The sequence below is a fragment of the Myxine glutinosa genome, chromosome 13 (genome assembly GCF_964187855.1).
Source record: "Myxine glutinosa chromosome 13, kmMyxGlut1.1, whole genome shotgun sequence".
NCBI classification, from domain to species: Eukaryota; Metazoa; Chordata; class Myxini; order Myxiniformes; family Myxinidae; genus Myxine; species Myxine glutinosa.
In genome coordinates, this window is record NC_136273.1 from 40,447,736 (window position 1) to 40,467,825 (window position 20,090).

At 41.7% G+C, this 20,090-nt stretch overlaps 1 protein-coding gene across 1 annotated transcript in view; it reads left to right on the top strand.

The window, feature by feature from the left end:
- The window catches only part of LOC137438348 (uncharacterized), a 160,729-nt gene extending 143,252 nt beyond the window's left edge, over nucleotides 1-17,477 (top strand). Inside the window, exons 17-20 of the mRNA XM_078767358.1 lie at nucleotides 642-764; nucleotides 1,949-2,332; nucleotides 2,758-12,525; nucleotides 14,325-17,477. Coding sequence (XP_078623484.1) covers nucleotides 642-764; nucleotides 1,949-2,332; nucleotides 2,758-12,525; nucleotides 14,325-15,212 — 11,163 coding nt within the window. The 3' untranslated portion in view covers nucleotides 15,213-17,477. The remainder of the gene's footprint in view (nucleotides 1-641; nucleotides 765-1,948; nucleotides 2,333-2,757; nucleotides 12,526-14,324) is intronic.
- The last annotated feature ends 2,613 nt before the right edge of the window (nucleotides 17,478-20,090 follow it).

Here is a 20,090-nt window from a genome sequence, read left to right on the forward strand (position 1 = left end):
GAATAATTGCTTCAATTTTGGTGAAGATCCAGATTCGGATCCGGCTAGTATAATTTTTTAAGTGAATCTCCACCATTGGGTGATAGGGCCAAAAACGATACATAGCAGGATATCTCAAAAAGTTGTGGACGGCTGATTTAGATTTTTTCCTGTTTTCTCCTGTTCAAATTTCCAAGGGAGGATGGGAAATTTATTGAGCTGCGGGATCACTAGTAACAATTGATGGAATACCAGGAGCGAAGCAATGGAGAGAATTAATGGAATGTAAGCACACTCGACTGCTTGCGGCAGGTAGGCCCGACTCGACTCGGGAGACAAATGAAACGATTCAACACATCAGGACACGGTTTGGGACAGAAAAACCGACGAAAAACACGACCAGCAAAACAGAAATAATAATAATGAAACAGTAAAACACAATGTAAATGGTCGGGTGAACTTAGCTTAGATCCCGATCTCCAAACCGGAAGTCAAGTGCAGGAAGAGGTTTTCGTCATTAATTCTGAAAATGATGCAGAGAAGTGTTGAAAAGGCTTCATTCAGCCTGGATAAACGTGTATGTTGGCTTTTATCAGACAGGCAACTCGTACCCAGCTTGGTGTCCTCGCTCGTGACATGAATGGCACTTTTATGGTTCCCAGGTTGAACATGAGAACCAGGCCGAAGCTGTGAAACTGCAGGAGGAGGTCAAGCAGACAAGGATGGAAGTGGCACAGTTTGAGGCTCAGTTACGACAGCAGCTTGAAAGGGCAGCAAAATATCAGGTAAGATTATGGATTTGAGTTATTGAGATGGAATTCACGACAAGCATAATTCGTTTTAACAGGGCTCAATAAACCTCAGAATTTGTTTATTTTCATAACAATGACCTCAATTGTTCAGGCATCACCTGACTGCCCCATACATGGAAATGTTGACCCAATTCTCCCCCCTTGTGTGTGCAATGCCCATCTCCCTCTCCTGCACTCCCACTCCCGGATGGTTCCTTTTTCCGAACATCATTTCTGTTCTCATCCATTTTTTCCCAATTCCATCATGCAGCCTTTTCTCACCTTTTTGCCCCTTTTATTCTCAATTTCCCATCATCCTCCACTCTCCTTTTGTACAAGCTATGCAAATAGCCTCAGAGGCTAGAGTGATTAATTGATTGGCTTAAAAGGAAATAAGCTCGTAAATATAAGCGCCCCCTCTGAGTTATGGCTGCTACTCAACCTCGTGTAGTGTAAACGACTTCTCATATAGTTGTAGCGATGGAATGTAAGATTTGTCCTTAAAAGACCTTGAGCCAAAATAATTGAGGGTGAAAAGGTGACGTGGATGGGGTGGGGCTAGTAATACACCCCAAGGGTACTACTCGCTGGAACTTGCCTCAAGGCCTCAGCTTTGATCAATAGAGATTGTGTGTGTGTGTGTGTGTGTGTGTGTGTGTGTGTGTGTGTGTGTGTGTGTGTGTGTGTGTCTGTGTGTGTGTGTGTCTGTGTGTGTGTGTGTTGACTGACTGCCTGGACGCAACTGAGGTTGTGGATCCACTGATTTACCATCTATTGATGTGGATCCATGATCGAGGTTGTGGATCCGCCGTTTGGAGAGGTCCTGGGCTGAAAGGATTGAAACCTCGAGGAAGAACGGTGCCCAGCTGATGATCCATGCAGTCGGGAAACGAGTCAGTTGCTTACGGGTTAAGGTTCTTGCTTTAGGTGGAGAAACTATGTTTGAGGTTTACAATTTAAATAAAGTTGAATATGGGATGTTGTGAAATTAACATCATTTACAACAATCCTTTAAATTATTTAAGTTTAGGAACAACCGATACTGTACAATTAATTGAGTGAGTGAGTGTGTGTGTGTGTGTGTGTGTGTGTGTGTGTGTGTGTGTGTGTGTGTTTGTGAGACTATGTGGAATTGTGGGGAACAGAAATGAAAAAATGAGATGTGTATGTGTGAGCAGGAACTGGCCCAGCAAGAAGCACGTGCCAAGGAAATTGCTCAAGCAGAGGCAATGAGTTTGTGGAGGTCTGCTGAAAAAGAGGCAGAACTGAGAAAAGCTGCTGAGGTAAAGGTGCAGGAGCTCAGGGTGGTGGTAACGAGAGAAATGGAACGCTACCGCTTTGCAGCTCACGAGGCTGAAGAGGCTCAAGGGAAGCTGCAGGAAGAGCTGTGTAAATTGCACCTTGCGGTGAAAAGTACAAGTAGAGAAAAAGCTACATTAGAGGAGCAGCAGATAGCATTGAAAGCCGATGTGAGCCACATGAGAATTGAGAAGGATCAGACCATGGCTGAGTTATGCCTGCTCAAGTCCAAAATGGAGGCAATGATGAAGCAAGGACCCAAGGTCGGTTATTTTGGATCAAATGCTTTAAAGTATTTATGAACTCTGAGTCAAATTCATATGACATTGTTTAAACATAATTTGTGTTTTTGGTTGTTTCCTTCCTATAAAGCAAAAATGGAGAAAATTTAAGGGCGGAAAATCCATAATTTTGAAAGGGCGAATGGGAGGTAATCCACGTGTCCTAAATTAATATAAATATTGTCTGGTTTGCAGCCTTGATTTGGTCATAATTGCCAAGGAAAGAAGCTTTTATTGTTTTTAAATTAGCGTATAATGATATTATAATGATATCATAATGATATCATAATGTGCTTTATGTTCTGCAAAGAAGGGAAGCTTTGTACCTTCCTGTTGAACAAAAAAAATCTCTGCTTAAAAATGTCATCCTCAAATGGAATTAACGCACATGCTTCATTTCCTTGCAGGAATCATCATTTTGTGAAGACTTTAGTGATGAGTTGCTTCAAAAGGAAGTTGAACAGCCTTCGATATGGACTGTAAAAAGGGAGGTTGCTTTCACACCTCCAAGACAAGAGAAAGAAACAGAACATACATTTCCAATCACAATCACGACTCATCCTGAAAGCACGAGCATTCCTCCCTGTCCCGATCAGGGACACTCTCTAAAGCCCCCATATCTCGACCAGGGATTCTCTCTAGAGCCCCCCTATCCCGATGAGAAACTCTCTCCAAAACCCCAGGGTCCTGACCAGGAACTCTCTCGAAAGCCCCCATATCTCGACCAGGGATTCTCTCTAGAGCCCCCCTATCCCGATGAGAAACTCTCTCCAAAACCCCAGGGTCCTGACCAGGAACTCTCTCTAAAGCCCCCATATCTCGACCAGGGATTCTCTCTAGAGCCCCCCTATCCCGATGAGAAACTCTCTCCAAAACCCCAGGGTCCTGACCAGGAACTCTCTCGAAAGCCCCCATATCTCGACCAGGGATCCTCTCTAGAGCCCCCCTATCCCAATGAGAAACCCTCTCTAAAGTCCCAGTGTCCTGACCAGGAACTCTCTCGAAAGCCCCCACATCTCGACGAGGGATTCTCTCTAGAGCCCCCCTGTTCCAATCAGGAACTTTCTCTCAAGCCCCCCTATTCTGACAAGGAACTGTCTCTAAAGCGCCCCTGTCCCGATCAGGAACTGTCTCTAAAGCCCCCCCGTCCTGACAAAGGACTCTGTCTAAAGTACAGCAGGATGAATTCCATTGAAAACTTGTCAGGCTCTACTACCAGATCCTCACAGGATGATATCCCTGCATTCACCAGCATTGATGGGCACAATAAGGTCAATGACTTACCTGAAGTTCAGAAAGTAGGACGGTGTGATATTTTCGCGCATGATAAAATGGCGATGGAACATGTTGAAATGAAAGAATACAAAGAGCAGGCAGAACAATCGGGAGAGCGAACAGTAAGCCTTCATCAGGAGCTTGTTGACAATGGGTTAAAGCTGAACACATACAAGACATCTCATATGTCTTCACAACGTCTTTCCAGTACCCCTTCACAAGCAGTCGATGTGATGTGTTGCATCACCAATTCAAAGATTTCTGAAAATAATGATCAGCACGTGGCATGCAGAAAACTAGAAACTTGTGACCAAAATGCAGATGATTGGCATATCCGTCCATGCCTTCAGGAAGGTTTGGAAAATGAGTACAATGAGAGACATTTTGAAACTGATGAGGACTCACTTCGAGACATTATGCAGTCCGATCAGGAGGCATGTGGAGATGTGACCAAGGAAAAAGAAAGCCTGGCTTGTACATCGAAAAGAACCAAAGAGCAGGGAATGCGGTTCAACTATGAATCAGTTGAAGAAGGAAATGATAGAATAGTGCATATAAGTCATGGAAACACTGATTATAATGATGTCAAAGATAATTTAAAGGCATCGGCCAAAAGATCATCAGGATCGCTTTTAGAGGATGGGAGCCGGTGGGAGGAAACAAATTTGGAAACTTTGAATATACATCCAGTCGACAAAATGAAATTTGACAAACGAGTCCAATCCACTAAGGATGAAGAAAACGATGATGCACCTTTGATGTCATCGCAAACAATTTCCAATTCTCCAAAAGCCTCCACAGAGGTCCTTGGGAACAGTACAACACAATCACTCTATGATGATGAGAAAGAAAATGTTTCAAGTAGGAATGACATGGGGACAGTAGAAACAGATGAGAGAAATAAGACAAGTTTACATAAAAAAACACAACTCGATGAAAATACAGCACCACAAAAACCTGTGTCACAAGAAAAGCATTCGGAAAATGAGGTCATCACTTTTACACTACCCAACGAGGGCAAGACCTTGAACAATGGGATACAACAGATCAGGGGTGACATGGAATTTGATAACTTATCAAATGTCACAAATCAAAGTAGTCGGACTCTGGAAGACAAAGAGCTTTGCCATCAAATAAAAGGGGTTTATAGAGATATCATAGTAAATAAATATAAGCAGCAAAGCAATTCATTTACTTTCATTTGCAAGTCAGGAAAAGAGCAAAAAGGTAATCTAGGTGAACCCCAGATCGAAGAGTTAAGTGAAACAAGTTTAAGTCAAACAGGCTCTTCCGACGCAGTGGCCGACGAGGATACAAAGGTAGTTGACGAGAAAATCCAAAATCTGCGTCTGGGTGGGAGTGATTCTTCAGACCATCTACAAGACAAAGACAACAAGGAAAGTAACGTCGATTATGCAGCTTTGCCAAATGTGAAATATCACAAAGGTGGGAAAAGTCACCTGCGAGATGACCCAGGAAAAGGAGAATTTAAAGATGCATTTGAGCGAAAATCGATGCTCTGTGAATATCAGGAAAGCTTTATAACACAAAGAAGAGAGAACTCCATAAATCTTCCACGAGAACCCAAATGTGAAGTCGATTGTGATGTTCGAGTGTTTAAAGGTCTTCAACGCAATGAAGTTATGGCTATAAATGAAATTGCGGAGGATAATAAGGATGAGAAAGTGGGAACTCTTATTGAGATTCCTCCAGACGATGAAGGGAAAGAACAAGTGTTTTCTGCAGAAGAGAAGACTTCTCATACTTCAATCTATGAGAAGACAGGGATGAGAACACATGTTTATGCAGGAGAAAGAATGCACAATTTGGAGCAAGCCAGTGAAGGGGACGCAGAGATTTTTACAGAGCCTGGTGCGCATTTAAAAATGTCCACAATGGAAGGAGAGACAGTTGATGTGGACATCCAAGAGAAGAAACTTCATCAGATGCAATACAAACTAGGAGGGACGGATCGCACAAATGGACATCCAAGAGAAGAAGAAGAGAAGACTCCATCACGCGAACTCCAAACTGGTCTCAACAGTGAAAACAATATGGACTTGTGTCAGGGAGATCACAAAAACAAAGAGACAAGTGTTGAACACACAATCCGCGATGACGACGAAACCAAGGTTTATTCAAGCAACGACATAAAACCAAAGATGAAAAAGTCGTTTCCTATTGTTGTGTATGAAGATCTCATTTGTAGCAAGGCAGAAACATATTATTCTACTGGTGAAGATTCAGTACCGAGTGATGATGTATTTGTATCTTCAAAACAAGAGAACTCCAATGGAGTCCCAGGATTCACATCATTTGAAAAGGATAACTTTTTGAATGAGCAAGCGCACGCATCTCATGTCATGTCGGATCAAGTGCATGGTGAAGTTAGAGGCAAAAATGAACATTTTAAAGGAAATGCGGGGATGTATGAAGACTCTTTAGTTCAAATATCATTGGATGATGTTTCGCGAAACAAAGAACGTATTTCATTCCATGACTATGAGCATCAGCAAAGTATGGATAAAGATCGTGGTGGTACATCGGTTTCTGGAACAGTTGTGGAAACCAGCATGTTAAATGAAGGAAAATCCCATTATTTCCATGGAATCCAAAAGTTCAAATGGGATGAACCTTCGTTTGAAAAGCAATTGGATGGCTTGAAAGCGCCAAAGGGAAATGAACATGTAGTTTTAGAGGAATTTGATCGTGGAACACCAATGGAAGAGAGACAACTTACCTCATCTGTTAAGGAGGCAGACTCAAGCGTGGAACTAAGATCTAGGTCATCTGATAAGGAGGGAGATTTTGGTGTGGAACCAAGATGTACATCACCTAATAAGGAGAGAGGCTCAGGTGTGGAACCAAGATCTATCGCATCTGACAAGGAGGGAGACTCAGGTGTGAAACCAAGAACTACATCATCTGATAAGGAGGGAGACTCGGGCATGGAACCAATATCTATATTATCCCATATGGAGGAAGACTTTGTTGTTGAACCAAGATCTACATCATCTGAAAATGAGCAAGACTCAGGTGTGGAACCAAGATCTAGTTCATCAGAGATGGAGGGAGACTTAGTTGTGGAACCTAGATATAGGTCATCTGATAAGAATGGACATTCCAGTATGGAATCAAGATCTATATCATATGACAAGGAGGGAGACTCTGGTGTGGAACCAAGATATACATCATCAGATAAAGGGGGAGACTCAGATGTGGAACCAAGATCAACCTTATGTGGCAAGGAGGGAGACTTTGGTGTGGAACCAATATCTAGGTCATCTGATAAGGAGAGAGACTCCGGTGTGGATCATAGATCTACTTCATCTGCAAAGGAGGGAGACTCAGGTGTGGAACCAAGAACGACACCATCTGATAAGGGGGGAGACTCAGGCATGGAACCAAGATCTACATCATCTAATAAGGAGGGAGACTTTGGTGTGGAACCAAGATATATGTCATCTAATAAGGAGGGAGACGTTGGTGTGGAACCACGATATATGTCATCTAATAAGGAGGGAGACTTTGGTGTGGAACCACGATCTTCCTCATCTGATATGGAGAGAGACTCAGGTCTGGAACCAATATCTATTAGATCTGACAAGGAGGGAGACTTTGATGTGGAACCAAGATCTACATCATCTGATAAGGAGAGATACTCAGGTGTGGAACCAAGATCTACTGCATCTGACAAGGAGGGAGACTTTGGTGTGGAACCAAGATCTATATCATCTGATAAGGTGAGATATTCAGGCATAGAAACAAGATATATGTCATCTCATAAGAAGGGAGACTTTGTTGTTGAACCAAGATCTACATCATCTGATACTGAGGGAGACTCAGGTGTGCAACTAAGATCTAGGTCATCTGATAAGGAGGGAGACTCAGACATGGAACCAAGATCTATGTCATCTAATAAGAAGGGAGACTTTGATGTGGAACCAAGATCCACATCATCTGATAAGGAGAGATACTCAGGTGCGGAACCAAGATCTACTGCATCTGACAAGGAGGGAGACTTTGGTGTGGAACCAAGATCTATATCATCTGATAAGGCGAGATATTCAGGCATAGAAACAAGATATATGTCATCTCATAACAAAGAAGACTTTGTTGTTGAACCAAGATCTACATCATCTGATACTGAGGGAGACTCAGGTGTGCAACTAAGATCTAGGTCATCTGATAAGGAGGGAGACTCAGGCATGGAACTAAGATCAAGGTCATCTAATAAGGAGGGAGACTCAGGTGTGGAACCACGATCTCCCTCATCTGACAAGGAGGGAGACTTGGGTGTGGAACCAAGATCTACATCATCTAATATGGAGGGAGACTTCACTGTGGAACCAAGATCTACATCATCTGATAAGGAGAGACATTCAGGTGTGGAACTAAGATTTTGGTCATCTGATAAGGATGGAGACTCAGGCATGGAACCAAGATCTATATCATCTAATAAGGAAGGAGACTTTGGTGTGGAACCAAGATCTATATCATCTGATAAGGTGAGATATTCAGGCATAGAAACAAGATATATGTCATCTCATAAGAAGGGAGACTTTGTTGTTGAACCAAGATCTACATCATCTGATACTGAGGGAGACTCAGGTGTGCAACTAAGATCTAGGTCATCTGATAAGGAGGGCGACTCAGGCATGGAACTAAGATCAAGGTCATCTAATAAGGAGAGAGACGCAGATGTGGAACCAAGATCTGCTGCATCTGACAAGGAGGGAGACTTGGGTGTGGAACCAAGATCTACATCATCTAATATGGAGGGAGACTTCACTGTGGAACCAAAATCTACATCATCTGATAAGGAGAGACATTCAGGTGTGGAACTAGGATTTTGGTCATCTGATAAGGATGGAGACTCAGGCATGGAACCAAGATCTATATCATCTAATAAGGAAGGAGACTCAGGTGTGGAACCACGATCTATGTCATCTAATAAGGAGGGAGACTTCAGTGTGGAACCAAGATCTACATCATCTGATAAGGAGAGACATTCAGGCATGGAAACAAGATATATGTCATCTCATAAGGAGGGAGACTTTGTTGTTGAACCAAGATCTACATCATCTGATAAGGAGAGACATTCAGGTGTGGAACCACGATCTATGTCATCTAATAAGGAGGGAGACTCAGATGTGGAACCACGACCTACGTCGTCTGACAAGGAGGGAGACCCAGGTGTGGAACCAACATTTACCTCATTTGACAAGAATGGAGACTCAGGTGTGAAACCAAGATCTATATCATCTAATAAGGAGAGGGACTCAGGTGTCAAAGCAAGATCGATCTCATCTGACAAGGAGGGAGACTCAGGTGTGGATCATAGATCTATTTCATCTGATAAGGAGGGAGACTCAGGTGTGAAACCAAGAACTGCATCATCTAATAAGGATGGAAACTTTGGTGTGGAACCACGATCTATGTCATCTAATAAGGAGGGAGACTTCAGTGTGGAACCAAGATCTACATCATCTGATAAGGAGAGACATTCAGGCATGGAAACAAGATACTTGTCATCTCATAAGGAGGGAGGCGTTGTTGTTGAACCAAGATCTACATCATCTCATAATGGAGACTCAGGTGTGGAACTAAGATCTAGGTCATCTCATAAGGAGGTAGACTCCAGTGTGGAACGAAGATCTACATTATCTGGTAAGGAGGGAGACCCCGGCATGGAACCAAGATCTACATCATCTGGTAAGGAGGGAGACTCTGGCGTGGAACCAAGATTTAGGTCATCTGATAAGGAGGGAGTCTCATTTGTGGAACCAAAGTCTACCTCATCGGTTAAGGGGAGAGACTCAGGTGTGGAACCAATATCTACCGCATCTGATAAGGAAGGAGACTCCGGTGTGGAATCAACATTTACTTCATCTGACAAGGAGGGAGACTCAGGTGTGGAAGCAAGATGTACCTCATCTGACAAGGAGGGAGGTTCAGGTGTGGAACCAATATCTAACTTATCTGTCACTGATGCAGAAACTGGAGTTACAAACCACTTTACTCTCGGTCATACACATGAAATCTCCATTACTCAAATCCCTCAACATGACAACATGAGAAACATCGCATTTTCTTTGCAGGAAGAAAGGGAAACAGAGATTGGTGAAGATTCTGAGCAGCAAGTTGATTATTGTGATGAAAAAGGTAAACTTGTAACTCACAAAGGCAAGCAAGAATTTACTTATGAAGAGAGAGTAACTGCTTCAAATTCTTCATCAAGAAAGCACAGATTTCAGTCAACTGAGGAACCTGTCAGAATTATGAAAGAGGATCAAGAAACGAGCAGTGAAAGCACAAGGCACCATGATGAAAACGGACCTTCAGAACAGGTCAAGGGAACTTCAAGCATCAGATTAGAGTCACAAGACTTAAGCAATGATGTAACTTCATGGCCAATCACAGATGGTGCACAATCAGATAACCTGACTTTTCCAGGACACATTCAGGAAATAAAATCAACCGGTAGTACCAAAGCACAGAGAAAGGCAGAAGTCAGTAGCGTGGTGGCCTACTCACCTGAAGGTATGAACGCTGCACTCGGTAATCCTGTGGAGCAAGAAGTCCAATCGCATCACACCGTTACTCGTCATGAAAATTATTTGCACGAGCGAGACGATGATGATACAAGGAAACGTCCTTTGAACGACCAACAAATATTGTATCATAATACGTCTCGTTCTTTTGTCAAACTCGGTGAACATTCTGACAGTGATATTACCGATGCAAGTAAGTCAAGCAAAAGTTACTCAAAAAGTCATGTCAGGGAAGGGATTGAAAGATGTTTTTTGGAAGGTGTTTCTGTTCAAGTAAGGAAAACAGAATCTATTTTTCAAGCAGTTTCATCAGAGGTTGTAGACAAGCCGGATATATCTAAAGAACCCCTGATTCCCAGTTCAGATCTGCTCCATGGGAAGGGGGAGATAATGGGACCAGACGAGAGTGAAACTGTGGTGGATAAAACAGGAGTCTTTGTTGCTGCAAAAGGTTTAGCTGCAATCATTATTGAAGATCCTTCAAGAAACCACGGTGCTGCAATGTCTGAAGAGTCACCATTGACTGCACCTAATCAACTTGAGGACAGAAAAAACCCGTGGGATTCACCTGAACCCGAGGAAGGAACCGAAACCCAAACACGGGTGATGAACGGTGTTGAACCACGTAGAGAGTTGGACTTAGAGCGACTGGCTGACGATGTAATAGGTAGAACGGGGTATGCACCAAATACATGTTTAGTTATGGGAACGCTAACCCATGACACAAAGGAATTACATGTGCAGGCAAAAAAATCTCAACAGTTAACTTCATATGTTAGCCATACGTCACGTGATGGTAAACTGTTGATGCATTCTTACAACACTGCAACACCAATCAAAATAGGATCAGACTCCTTAGGTACACCTGATAATCGATGCACTTACTCGGAGGAAATGGTCTTTGAATCACATGTGGACACTCATCCTTTTAGTCACCAGGAAGAATGTTCAAACGTTGAAGAAATGGTCCATGGAAAGGCAAGAACTGTTATCGGAGAATACAGCGAGTCACCGCATCCTCCATCTGATGATGGAAGAGCGACTACTCTTGCCCGCAATGAAAACAAATTATCGACAAATAGTCTACAAGGAGATCAAAACTCCTCATTTATGGTGGACTTTGGTGCAGAGAACAATTTGTACGAATTTAATGAGAAAGCAGGAGAGAGAAAGGAAACGGAAGAACCGAAGATCACTGCTTGCGTGGAAAGTCATCCAAAGAGAAAGGATGAAGAAAAATTAACAAATAAATCGGAAGCAATCCTAACACAAAATGAAAGGAAGTCCCAACAAGCAGAAATTAAAGGAACATTTTTGACATTGAGTGAAGACGAAGACGATAGTGTCTCCAGGTGTTCTCTGTCTCCGGGTGTCGAACAGGAAAAGAGTTTTCATGAAAGTAAAATGGTGGACATAGAGCTTCAGAAAGGCTCAACACCTTCAAGTTCTTTAGCATTTTCTACTGAAGCGACATCTCGTGCATCCATTGCAGCTAACAATGTGGAAACTCCTCCAGGAAACACTGGGAACAATTGGTGTTCCCAAAAGGGTTTGGATGCTTTACCTTCTGAAGGGATCGTTGAAGTGAATGAAAACAACTACCGCAAGAACGCAGATGCTTTGAGCAGATCAAACTCGTACGGAAATGTAGATGGGTCTCCAGATTCATCTCGAGTAGCACATCGTGGTCACAATCCTGCACATTCAGCACAACATACTATGAGCCTAATCCAACAAAGCAACAAAATCGGAAAAAGTTGGAAAACTGGCAGTTTGGACCGGGATGAAAAAACCGAGTATTCTGCCAAAGGAAGACTGATTGGAAATAAATTAAACAAAGAATCATTGCAGAGTGTTGTTCACAGAGAGAGATCATCAACCTTGTTGGAAGAAAAATGTCCAAATCCAGACTTCACTTCTAGAGAGAAACACGAAGCGAGAAGTGAAGATACACGAGGGAGCTTTGAAGTTCCGAGGGAAGCCAATGGTAGATATGTACAAGAGGAGATTTCACGAATCAAGGCTGAGATTGCAAATATCTTCTGCAATGTTGATCAAAGTACCCAAACAAATACCTCATTATGTGAAAACATATCAAAACAAGGAAGGGGCATTTCACCAGGACCCTTAATACAATCAAAAACGAATGAATTAACTACTCGAAAAGCATGTCGTCCCGAAGTGTTTACAAATACGTCTTTCGGGATGCACGGATCTCATGAAGCGTACCTGAAAGTTGTTGGCAAGCGTTCACAAGAAAGTTATTCCCAAGGCGCTGGGATGAGCACGTTTGCAAGTTCAGACAAAGTGTTGGAAAAGTCAACATCACAAACACACCCAAGTGAGGTAAGGAAGGTGTGAGTCGTTCTCAAGGTTATATACTGTGGTTGAGTAATCGTCGGCCGCTAAAATACAGGAGTGAACCACAAGGTGGTTAGAGCTTTCCATTTCATAATGTACATGGTATAATAATAAGAATTCTGATTCTCATGTACCATGCTCTGTAACGGAGTGTAAGCGCTGCCGAAGCAGTTTCTTGGCAAGGTTTTTACTGGGTGGTTTACCGTTGCCTTCCCAGCAGTAATTTGGGCAGGAATTTGGAATTTTGGGAAAAAAAACTTGAAGCAAGTGTGCCTACCTCTAGATCATCCTGCCAGCCTAATGATGATGATAGTTCTATAACAAGGCATTTAGACAGAGGAGGCCATAAGGCCCATCAAAGCCTGCACTGTGTTTGTTTGGCCGTGCTCTATCCCTTTATATATGCTGAGCATCAAGCAAATAAACAGCATGTTATGGGGCTTGAACCTCCAACCAAACTCAGAAATGACCCTGTAACCATTACAACACCGAGTCTGCTTATAAGTTGTCTGGTTTACGCAGTCTTCAGAAAAAAGACATGTCAAGGGTCTTTTCAACTCTTGCTTTGTGTTTCCGAGCATGACCTATATAAGCTTTGTTTGTGAACGTTGAATGACAGGTGCGATGACAACCACACAGATTTTGGAAAAAATCTTTGAGAAAAAGATGCACTAAACAGACAGATCCTTTGGACGACGTTAGCTGCAGTTGCATCCCTAGTCGCCGCCATTTTGTCTGAATCTAACTGTTGCTCCATCATTAGATTGTGCGGCAAATTTGATTGGTCGATTTGCCTGAGTACTGCTAAACTGGAAGTTTTTGGAAGTGCCAACGAGGAGTTTTGTTGGTTCGACAATGTTCAAATACATAATTCCCCCAAAATAAAATAAATGTTTTAAAGGCTGTAAAAAAACAAAACAAAGAAACCCCATTTATTCAGAAGTTTACTGCCGTTGATGCACCGTCTTTTACACCACCTTATTTAACATGTCAAATTCGTTCTTCATGCCTGTTGTTTGTATCCTTTATGATGTCCCTAAAAACAGTAATTTTCCTGTTTGGAGTGATTTTAAGTTTTGTTTGACTGCTTTACCGATGGTGCGCATGAATGCTCGGCTCGAGACTCCGTACAATTTGCCAAATTTGAGGCCAAAGGTACTGCTAGCCTGCAGGTTGTGTACCCATTTATATTCCGATTCGTGTTCTACAGTGTTCAAATTAAGTAGCTCCTTTGATCATGCAAATAGCCTGACAGACAGGGTGAACCAATTTGTTTAGCCATGCTTTGTGCTATGCGTGCGGGGTAATAAACATGCTGGAATGAAAAACTAGTCTTGCTGGCGAAGACGAGCATCGATCTACGTCGACGGACAGGTAGAACAATGGATGAAATCAACAGGACGTTGATCGAGGTATGCTGACTACAGTGGGGGACCAAGGAGAAATCTCCACATCACATTTCGACATGTCAGTGCCTCATTGGTTCCCACGTTGGTTAGCATACTTCAAATCAACGATCCAATGATAAACATACTCTTCACTTTGGACGTAAAAATTTCAACTTAGTTGATAATACAGCAGGTCCTCGCTTAACGTTGTAGTTACGTTCTTGAAAAGTGCGACTTCAACTGCAGGCACCCGTGAGTTAAACAAATAATGTTGTATGTGTACTTCTTATTTTAATGGCAGCTTTCTAGAAAGTTCTTAATTTATGGAATTTAAGCAAAAGGAGTGGTGTCCCATAAACACAACACTGAAACCAAATGAAACGTTCTCTCACTCAGGTCGTCTTCCAAGGTCTGCGAGCCCCAATCTCAATTCATCAACTGGAGTCATCCCATCTCATCGACCGTACAACGGCTGAACAACTTCGTGAGGGCCGACTATCACCAGGTAAAATATCCCTACAGCTGAGTCCCTACCTGAAGGGCAGCCGGGTCATCGCTGGTTTAATCATAGAAAAGACACGCGAGTGCCTGTCTGTGCACGAAGCTATGCGGCGCAAGGTAGTGCGACCCGGTTGTGCACTGCAGCTCCTGGAGGCACAGGCTGCGACCGGTTTCATCATCGAGCCCATTTCCGGACGAAAACTGAGCGTCACACGTGCCACGTGGTTGGGAATAGTGGCTCCAGAGTTTTACGAGAAACTGCTCTCAGCCGAGGGTGCAGTAACAGGCTACTTCAACCCGAAGACCAATGAACATGTTTCACTCTTTGAGGCTTTACGCCTGGGAATAATCTTGCCTTCGCATGGAATGCGGTTACTTGAAGCTCAACTTGCCACCGGTGGCCTCATAGATCCAGCTGCGAGTCACCGCCTTCCTCTCTCGGTGGCGCTAGCACGTGGCCTCATAGACCCGGAAGTCCATTGCAGCCTTTGCGACCCCTATAATGATTGCAAGGGCTTTTTCGACCCCAACACCGATGAAAACTTGACGTATGCTGAGCTGCAGGAGCGTTGTGTGCGTGATTATACCCACAACCTCCTGTTACTTCCCTTACATAGCAACCAAACAACAGAGAGTTTCGTCATACACCCACATAGGCCCATCCACAAAGGCCTACAGAGTTTCTCCTCCAAGTGTATTGATAAAGCAGGTTCAAGGAACAGCCTGCTCCAATCATATAGCCGTATGAAAGACAAAGGTAGCAAAGGGTCATTGCCAGGGTGAGACACAGATAACACTGGATTCTCAGTGGAATTTCTCCTGTAACACTTATCACTAGACCATGATGAGGGCCAAGTGTGTGAAATCTTCTCAGGGATTCCGACTATACAGAAAAAACAATTGACATTCAGCTGGAAATCATCAGAATCGATTGTTTAAAGTTTGTTTGACAATTGTTCCCAGAATATATTGCTAATTGTTTCTTATTTTGAGTTGAATATTGGATAAAGTCAATGGCGGAAGATGGTAATTAGTGAAGATAATGTTTGTGTTTGGATAGGACTTACCGGAAGAGCTCCCAATGGGAGTTTGTAAGTTACTCGGTGGATCTTCAATGGAAGAATCATGTGCTCTTACCACATTGACCTTTTCAAACTCAAGAATGGAGCTTGTGGGATTTGGAAAGAAAGCAAATTTGACTAAACGTGTTTAAAATGTCAGACATTTGTTGTTGTGTTGTCGTTTTTTGTCCCATCGATCATTCCCTTTTTCTCCTTCCAAGAAATAGTTGCATTTCATAGGAAATTTCTAATGAAGATAGTAGGGTGAAACCCAACATCGCAGATCTTCAAATTCTGTACTAACGCACAAAGAAGATGCAACTTCCTCTCTCACCACGGGTCAGCAGGGAGGTCCGCTCCGTTACATCCCACAGTTCTTCATCATTTTGTTTTTACACACTATTGTGTTTGCTCTTTCTTTTCCTAACCCATTCCAGTGAATTGAAGTGAGTCACATGGTTCCGAGTTTGCCTGTTTCGCATTTCCATCTGAGCACCAGCTCGTGCTGCTGGGATCCCATGTTTAAATTGAGTATAGTATGGCTCCTAAATGCTCTGTTTAGTATAGTATGGTCCACTGCCTCCTAAAGTATGCTGTTTTTGTGATGTATGTACAAACTTTTCCATGTGCTTGAAAGGCATTCGAGAAAATATACAATCTGGAGTTGAAACCAGCTCCTCCATGAGCCTCGACACAGTAAACAAAATAAAATAAATAAATAAAAACATCCCACGCAAGTCCCAGATCCTGCAGGTTCTTCTTACATTCAGCAGGATGAGCATTTTTCATGAACATGTCCTCAATGCGTTTTGCTCTGGGAGTTTCTTCGTTCGTTCCTTCCATGCCGCGCTTCCCGGAAGGTCATGCACCGCATGTACATTCAGCTGAGATGCCAAAAGACTTCTATCGATTTCATCACTTTTATTAGAGACGGGATGTTTAAGATCCTGTTCACATATCCATTTATTAATGTGTGTAAACTGCCTCACGAAGACCTTCATCAAACTTTAAAACACCAGCAGCACCACCAACATCAAGCAATAATTTGACCATTACAAAGTCTCCTTGGCATGTGGGATATGACATTTTACAATAGAACATATCAAACTAGCAGCCATATTGCTGTGCATAAACTATAGTATCTTAATAATGTCAAAAAAAAATCATTTTCAGATGAACAGCAATAATTTTGACCAGACATGGATCTCTTAACTTTTTTTTCTTTTTTTCCCCCCAGCAAAGCCTTGCTTGCAATTTCATGTTCTTACAAAAGGTCTTTGGTAAATGTTATTGTAAAGCTGTGTCTGCCAGAGCTTTGGGAAGCAGTGTATTGCAGGATGGGGATGTTTGGAGATATCGGATCATAAACGACGCTGGAGGTTGGAATATGGCTTTGACGGAACTTGATAACGAGATGAATAGCCGATGCTTGTCATTATTTGATGTGCATGTTACATTGCATGATTGATGGTCATCATCTTTCCACCATATCCCATTTTTAGTTCACGAACTGGCTGGCGAGGCCTCACGTTAGTCAGGTGATTTGGGTAGGAATTTGTCATTTGATGAAGATTCCTGCGATAAGCCTTAATCAATTGAACCCAGACTATGCAGCTCAAAGGCAAGTGCACTACTTCTGATTTATCCCACCAGACGACAATTGTTGAAATATGAAAGTTCATCTGTCACATAATTATGACAATTGGCATGCATGATACGAGCTATTCGCATTTTTTAAAATTATGGTTCTTTGCAGATTTATATCTTCTAAATATGGCAAAAAAGTTAATTTTGATATGCACAGATAGAGATGAATATGGATGAATATGGACGACAGTACAGAGTCTATTTTAAAGGGTTATTTTCCATCTCTGGTTAAAATCATGGCCAACACAAGCTCATGAGTTTCCGCATAACAAGTTGCCTGACTTATGACATGGAATGTATAAATTTAATATTTTTAATGTAATAAAAAACAAAAACTTAATTTGCAGCTTTTAACATCTTGCTAACACTGTTAAAAAATAAATACCTTGTTGATAAAGAATGTATTATTGAGTTTAAACAATTATTTTACCCTTGCTTGTAAAATAAATAATAAATGAAAGTTCATAATGTTGCGAGAAACACGATTCTGGTGTCAATGAATGATTTTACAATCTGTTTTCATAACGAAGAGGAGAGGATAACGAGGATGGAAAAGGTGTTAGGATGAAGGAACATGTATAGTGGAAGAGATTACGAAGGATCAAGGAAGGGCACAAAGACTGAAGGAGGCAGAAAACAGAAATATTTGGAAGGGGGAGTGTAAGGAAGTGAGGGATGGGGTTAGGTTGAGGGGGGAGAGGGAGTGATAATGAAATATTTAATTTGATACCTGAATGAGATGAGCATTCTTCATAAAGAGAAGTTTTATCAATGGGAAATGTGGGGAAGAATTTCGATTTTATTGTTAACTAGTGAAGGGACCCAGTGAAATGGCAATTAGTAAATAGTGAATCTATATTTTATAAATGGGGGGGGAAAGTATGTTGCATGGATGTTTCATCTAATCCTCCGAGAGGATTTGACTGAAAAAGCTAAAGATTTCAGGGATTACTCAAGGATACCCTGCAGGTGTTTTCTGAAGTTACTTATGATGCCATGAAAAGTTTTTTTTTTTTTTTTTTTTGCGACAATCTTACCATTTTCTTCCTTTGGGGAGGGGGTGAAATTAGAACTAGATAGCATGTGAAAATGCAAAGACCATCTGCGCCGTTTGTATTCCGTAGTCTTCTCCTGTATGCTCAAAATAATTTAAACAGTTTAAAAGAAAACCACAAAGTGAAAATTAATGATTTTAGGCACCCTTGACCTTTGACCTTTTGATCTAAAAACAAACAAACAATCGGCTTGTAGCTTTTGATTGGTGACTAACTTGGTGACCCAATATGCAAATTCTAAAAATTTCAGGTCAATCGGATGAAAATTGACGATTTTATGTGATGCTGACCTTTGACCTTTTGACAAAATTCTTAATTTGGCTTCTCTGTATTATCGTAATAAAGCTTTGTTGAAAATTTGATGACAAAACTCAAATGGTAATTTGAAATTTCAGGTCAATTGGATGAAAATTGATGATTTTATGTGATGCTGACCTTTGAACTTTTGACAAAATAATTGATTTGCCTTCTCCGTATTATCATAATAAATGGTGACAATTTGATGACAATAGCTCAAATGGTTAAAAAAAAGTTATGGCCCGCCCGCACACACACACACACACACACACACACACACACACACACACACACACACACACACACACACACACACACACACACCCGAGGACCCAAAAGACCCCAAAGTCTCTGAGGACCCAAAATATCCAGATGACCTAAAAGGATCCAAAAGACCCAGTGGACCCAAAAGACCACTCCAACTCCCCCTGAGTCCAGCAGGCAGGTATGCTACAACGCAGTGAAGACCAATTAAACTTTGGTACAATGGATCTAATCCCTAGTCCCTAGTGATCTAAAAAAATAGTCGGCTCCAGGTTTGGATTAGTGAACCAATCCCGTGACCCAATATGCAAATTCTTTAAATTTCAGGTCAATCAGATGAAAATTGGTGATTTTATGCAACCTTGACCTTTGACATTTTTACCTTTTAACCAAATTATTAATTTGACTTCGGCATGTTCTCATAATAGAGCTTTGATGAAAATTTGATGACAAAGCTCAAATGGTAAATTTAAAATTTCAGGTCAATTGAATGACAATTGATGGTTTTAGGTGATGCTGACCTGTGACCTTTTGACAAAATCATTAATTTGTCTTCTCCATATTCTCAAAATAAAACTTTATTAAAAAATTAATGCCGAAAGCTCAAATGGTAAAAACATTATCATTTTCCACCTTTCTTCATTCAGAGTTTTAACCCCACTCCCCCCTCCCTTCCAGGCCCCTTCGAGACTTCTAAGTAATCTACAGACTAATTAAGTGGCACTCACTGGAAACGTTTTTACTTCGGTAAGTGTAAGTTAAAGAGATGGCATACTCCATGATGCACTCTCCTTGCCATTACCCCACAATAAGGGCAGTTTCATTTGGAGTTGACTCTGAGTGAGAACCAGAGTGGTGTGATGGTCCGAGGCGAGTAAGGTGGGCACATATTGGCGCAGGTGGCTGAACAGATCATGAAGTGAGGTGATGATCCTGCATGTCACAGCGTGTGATCATCTGCATCACCAACTGCCTTGGTGTTTCCTGTCCACAGATCATTATATATCGGTGTCCTGAGCCAATAGTCTCTGCTTTCATTTTTTTGGACCTAGGTAAGGAAAGGCGTTAATAATAAAAAAAACTTTCAAGTAAATTTTTAATAAAGGAAAATGAAACTCAAGGAAAAATTTAAAAGCATCTGAAAATACAAAGCCCGTCCGTTTCCATTTGTATTCAGACTTCTTCTTCTTCTTCTGTTTGCACAAAATGATGAAAACAGTTTAAAAATAAATACAAAATGACAAATTGATGATTTTATGCAGCCTTGACCTTTGAGCTTTCGATCTAAAAAAAATCAGCTTCTAGCTTTTGATTAGTGAACAAATTAATTGACCCAA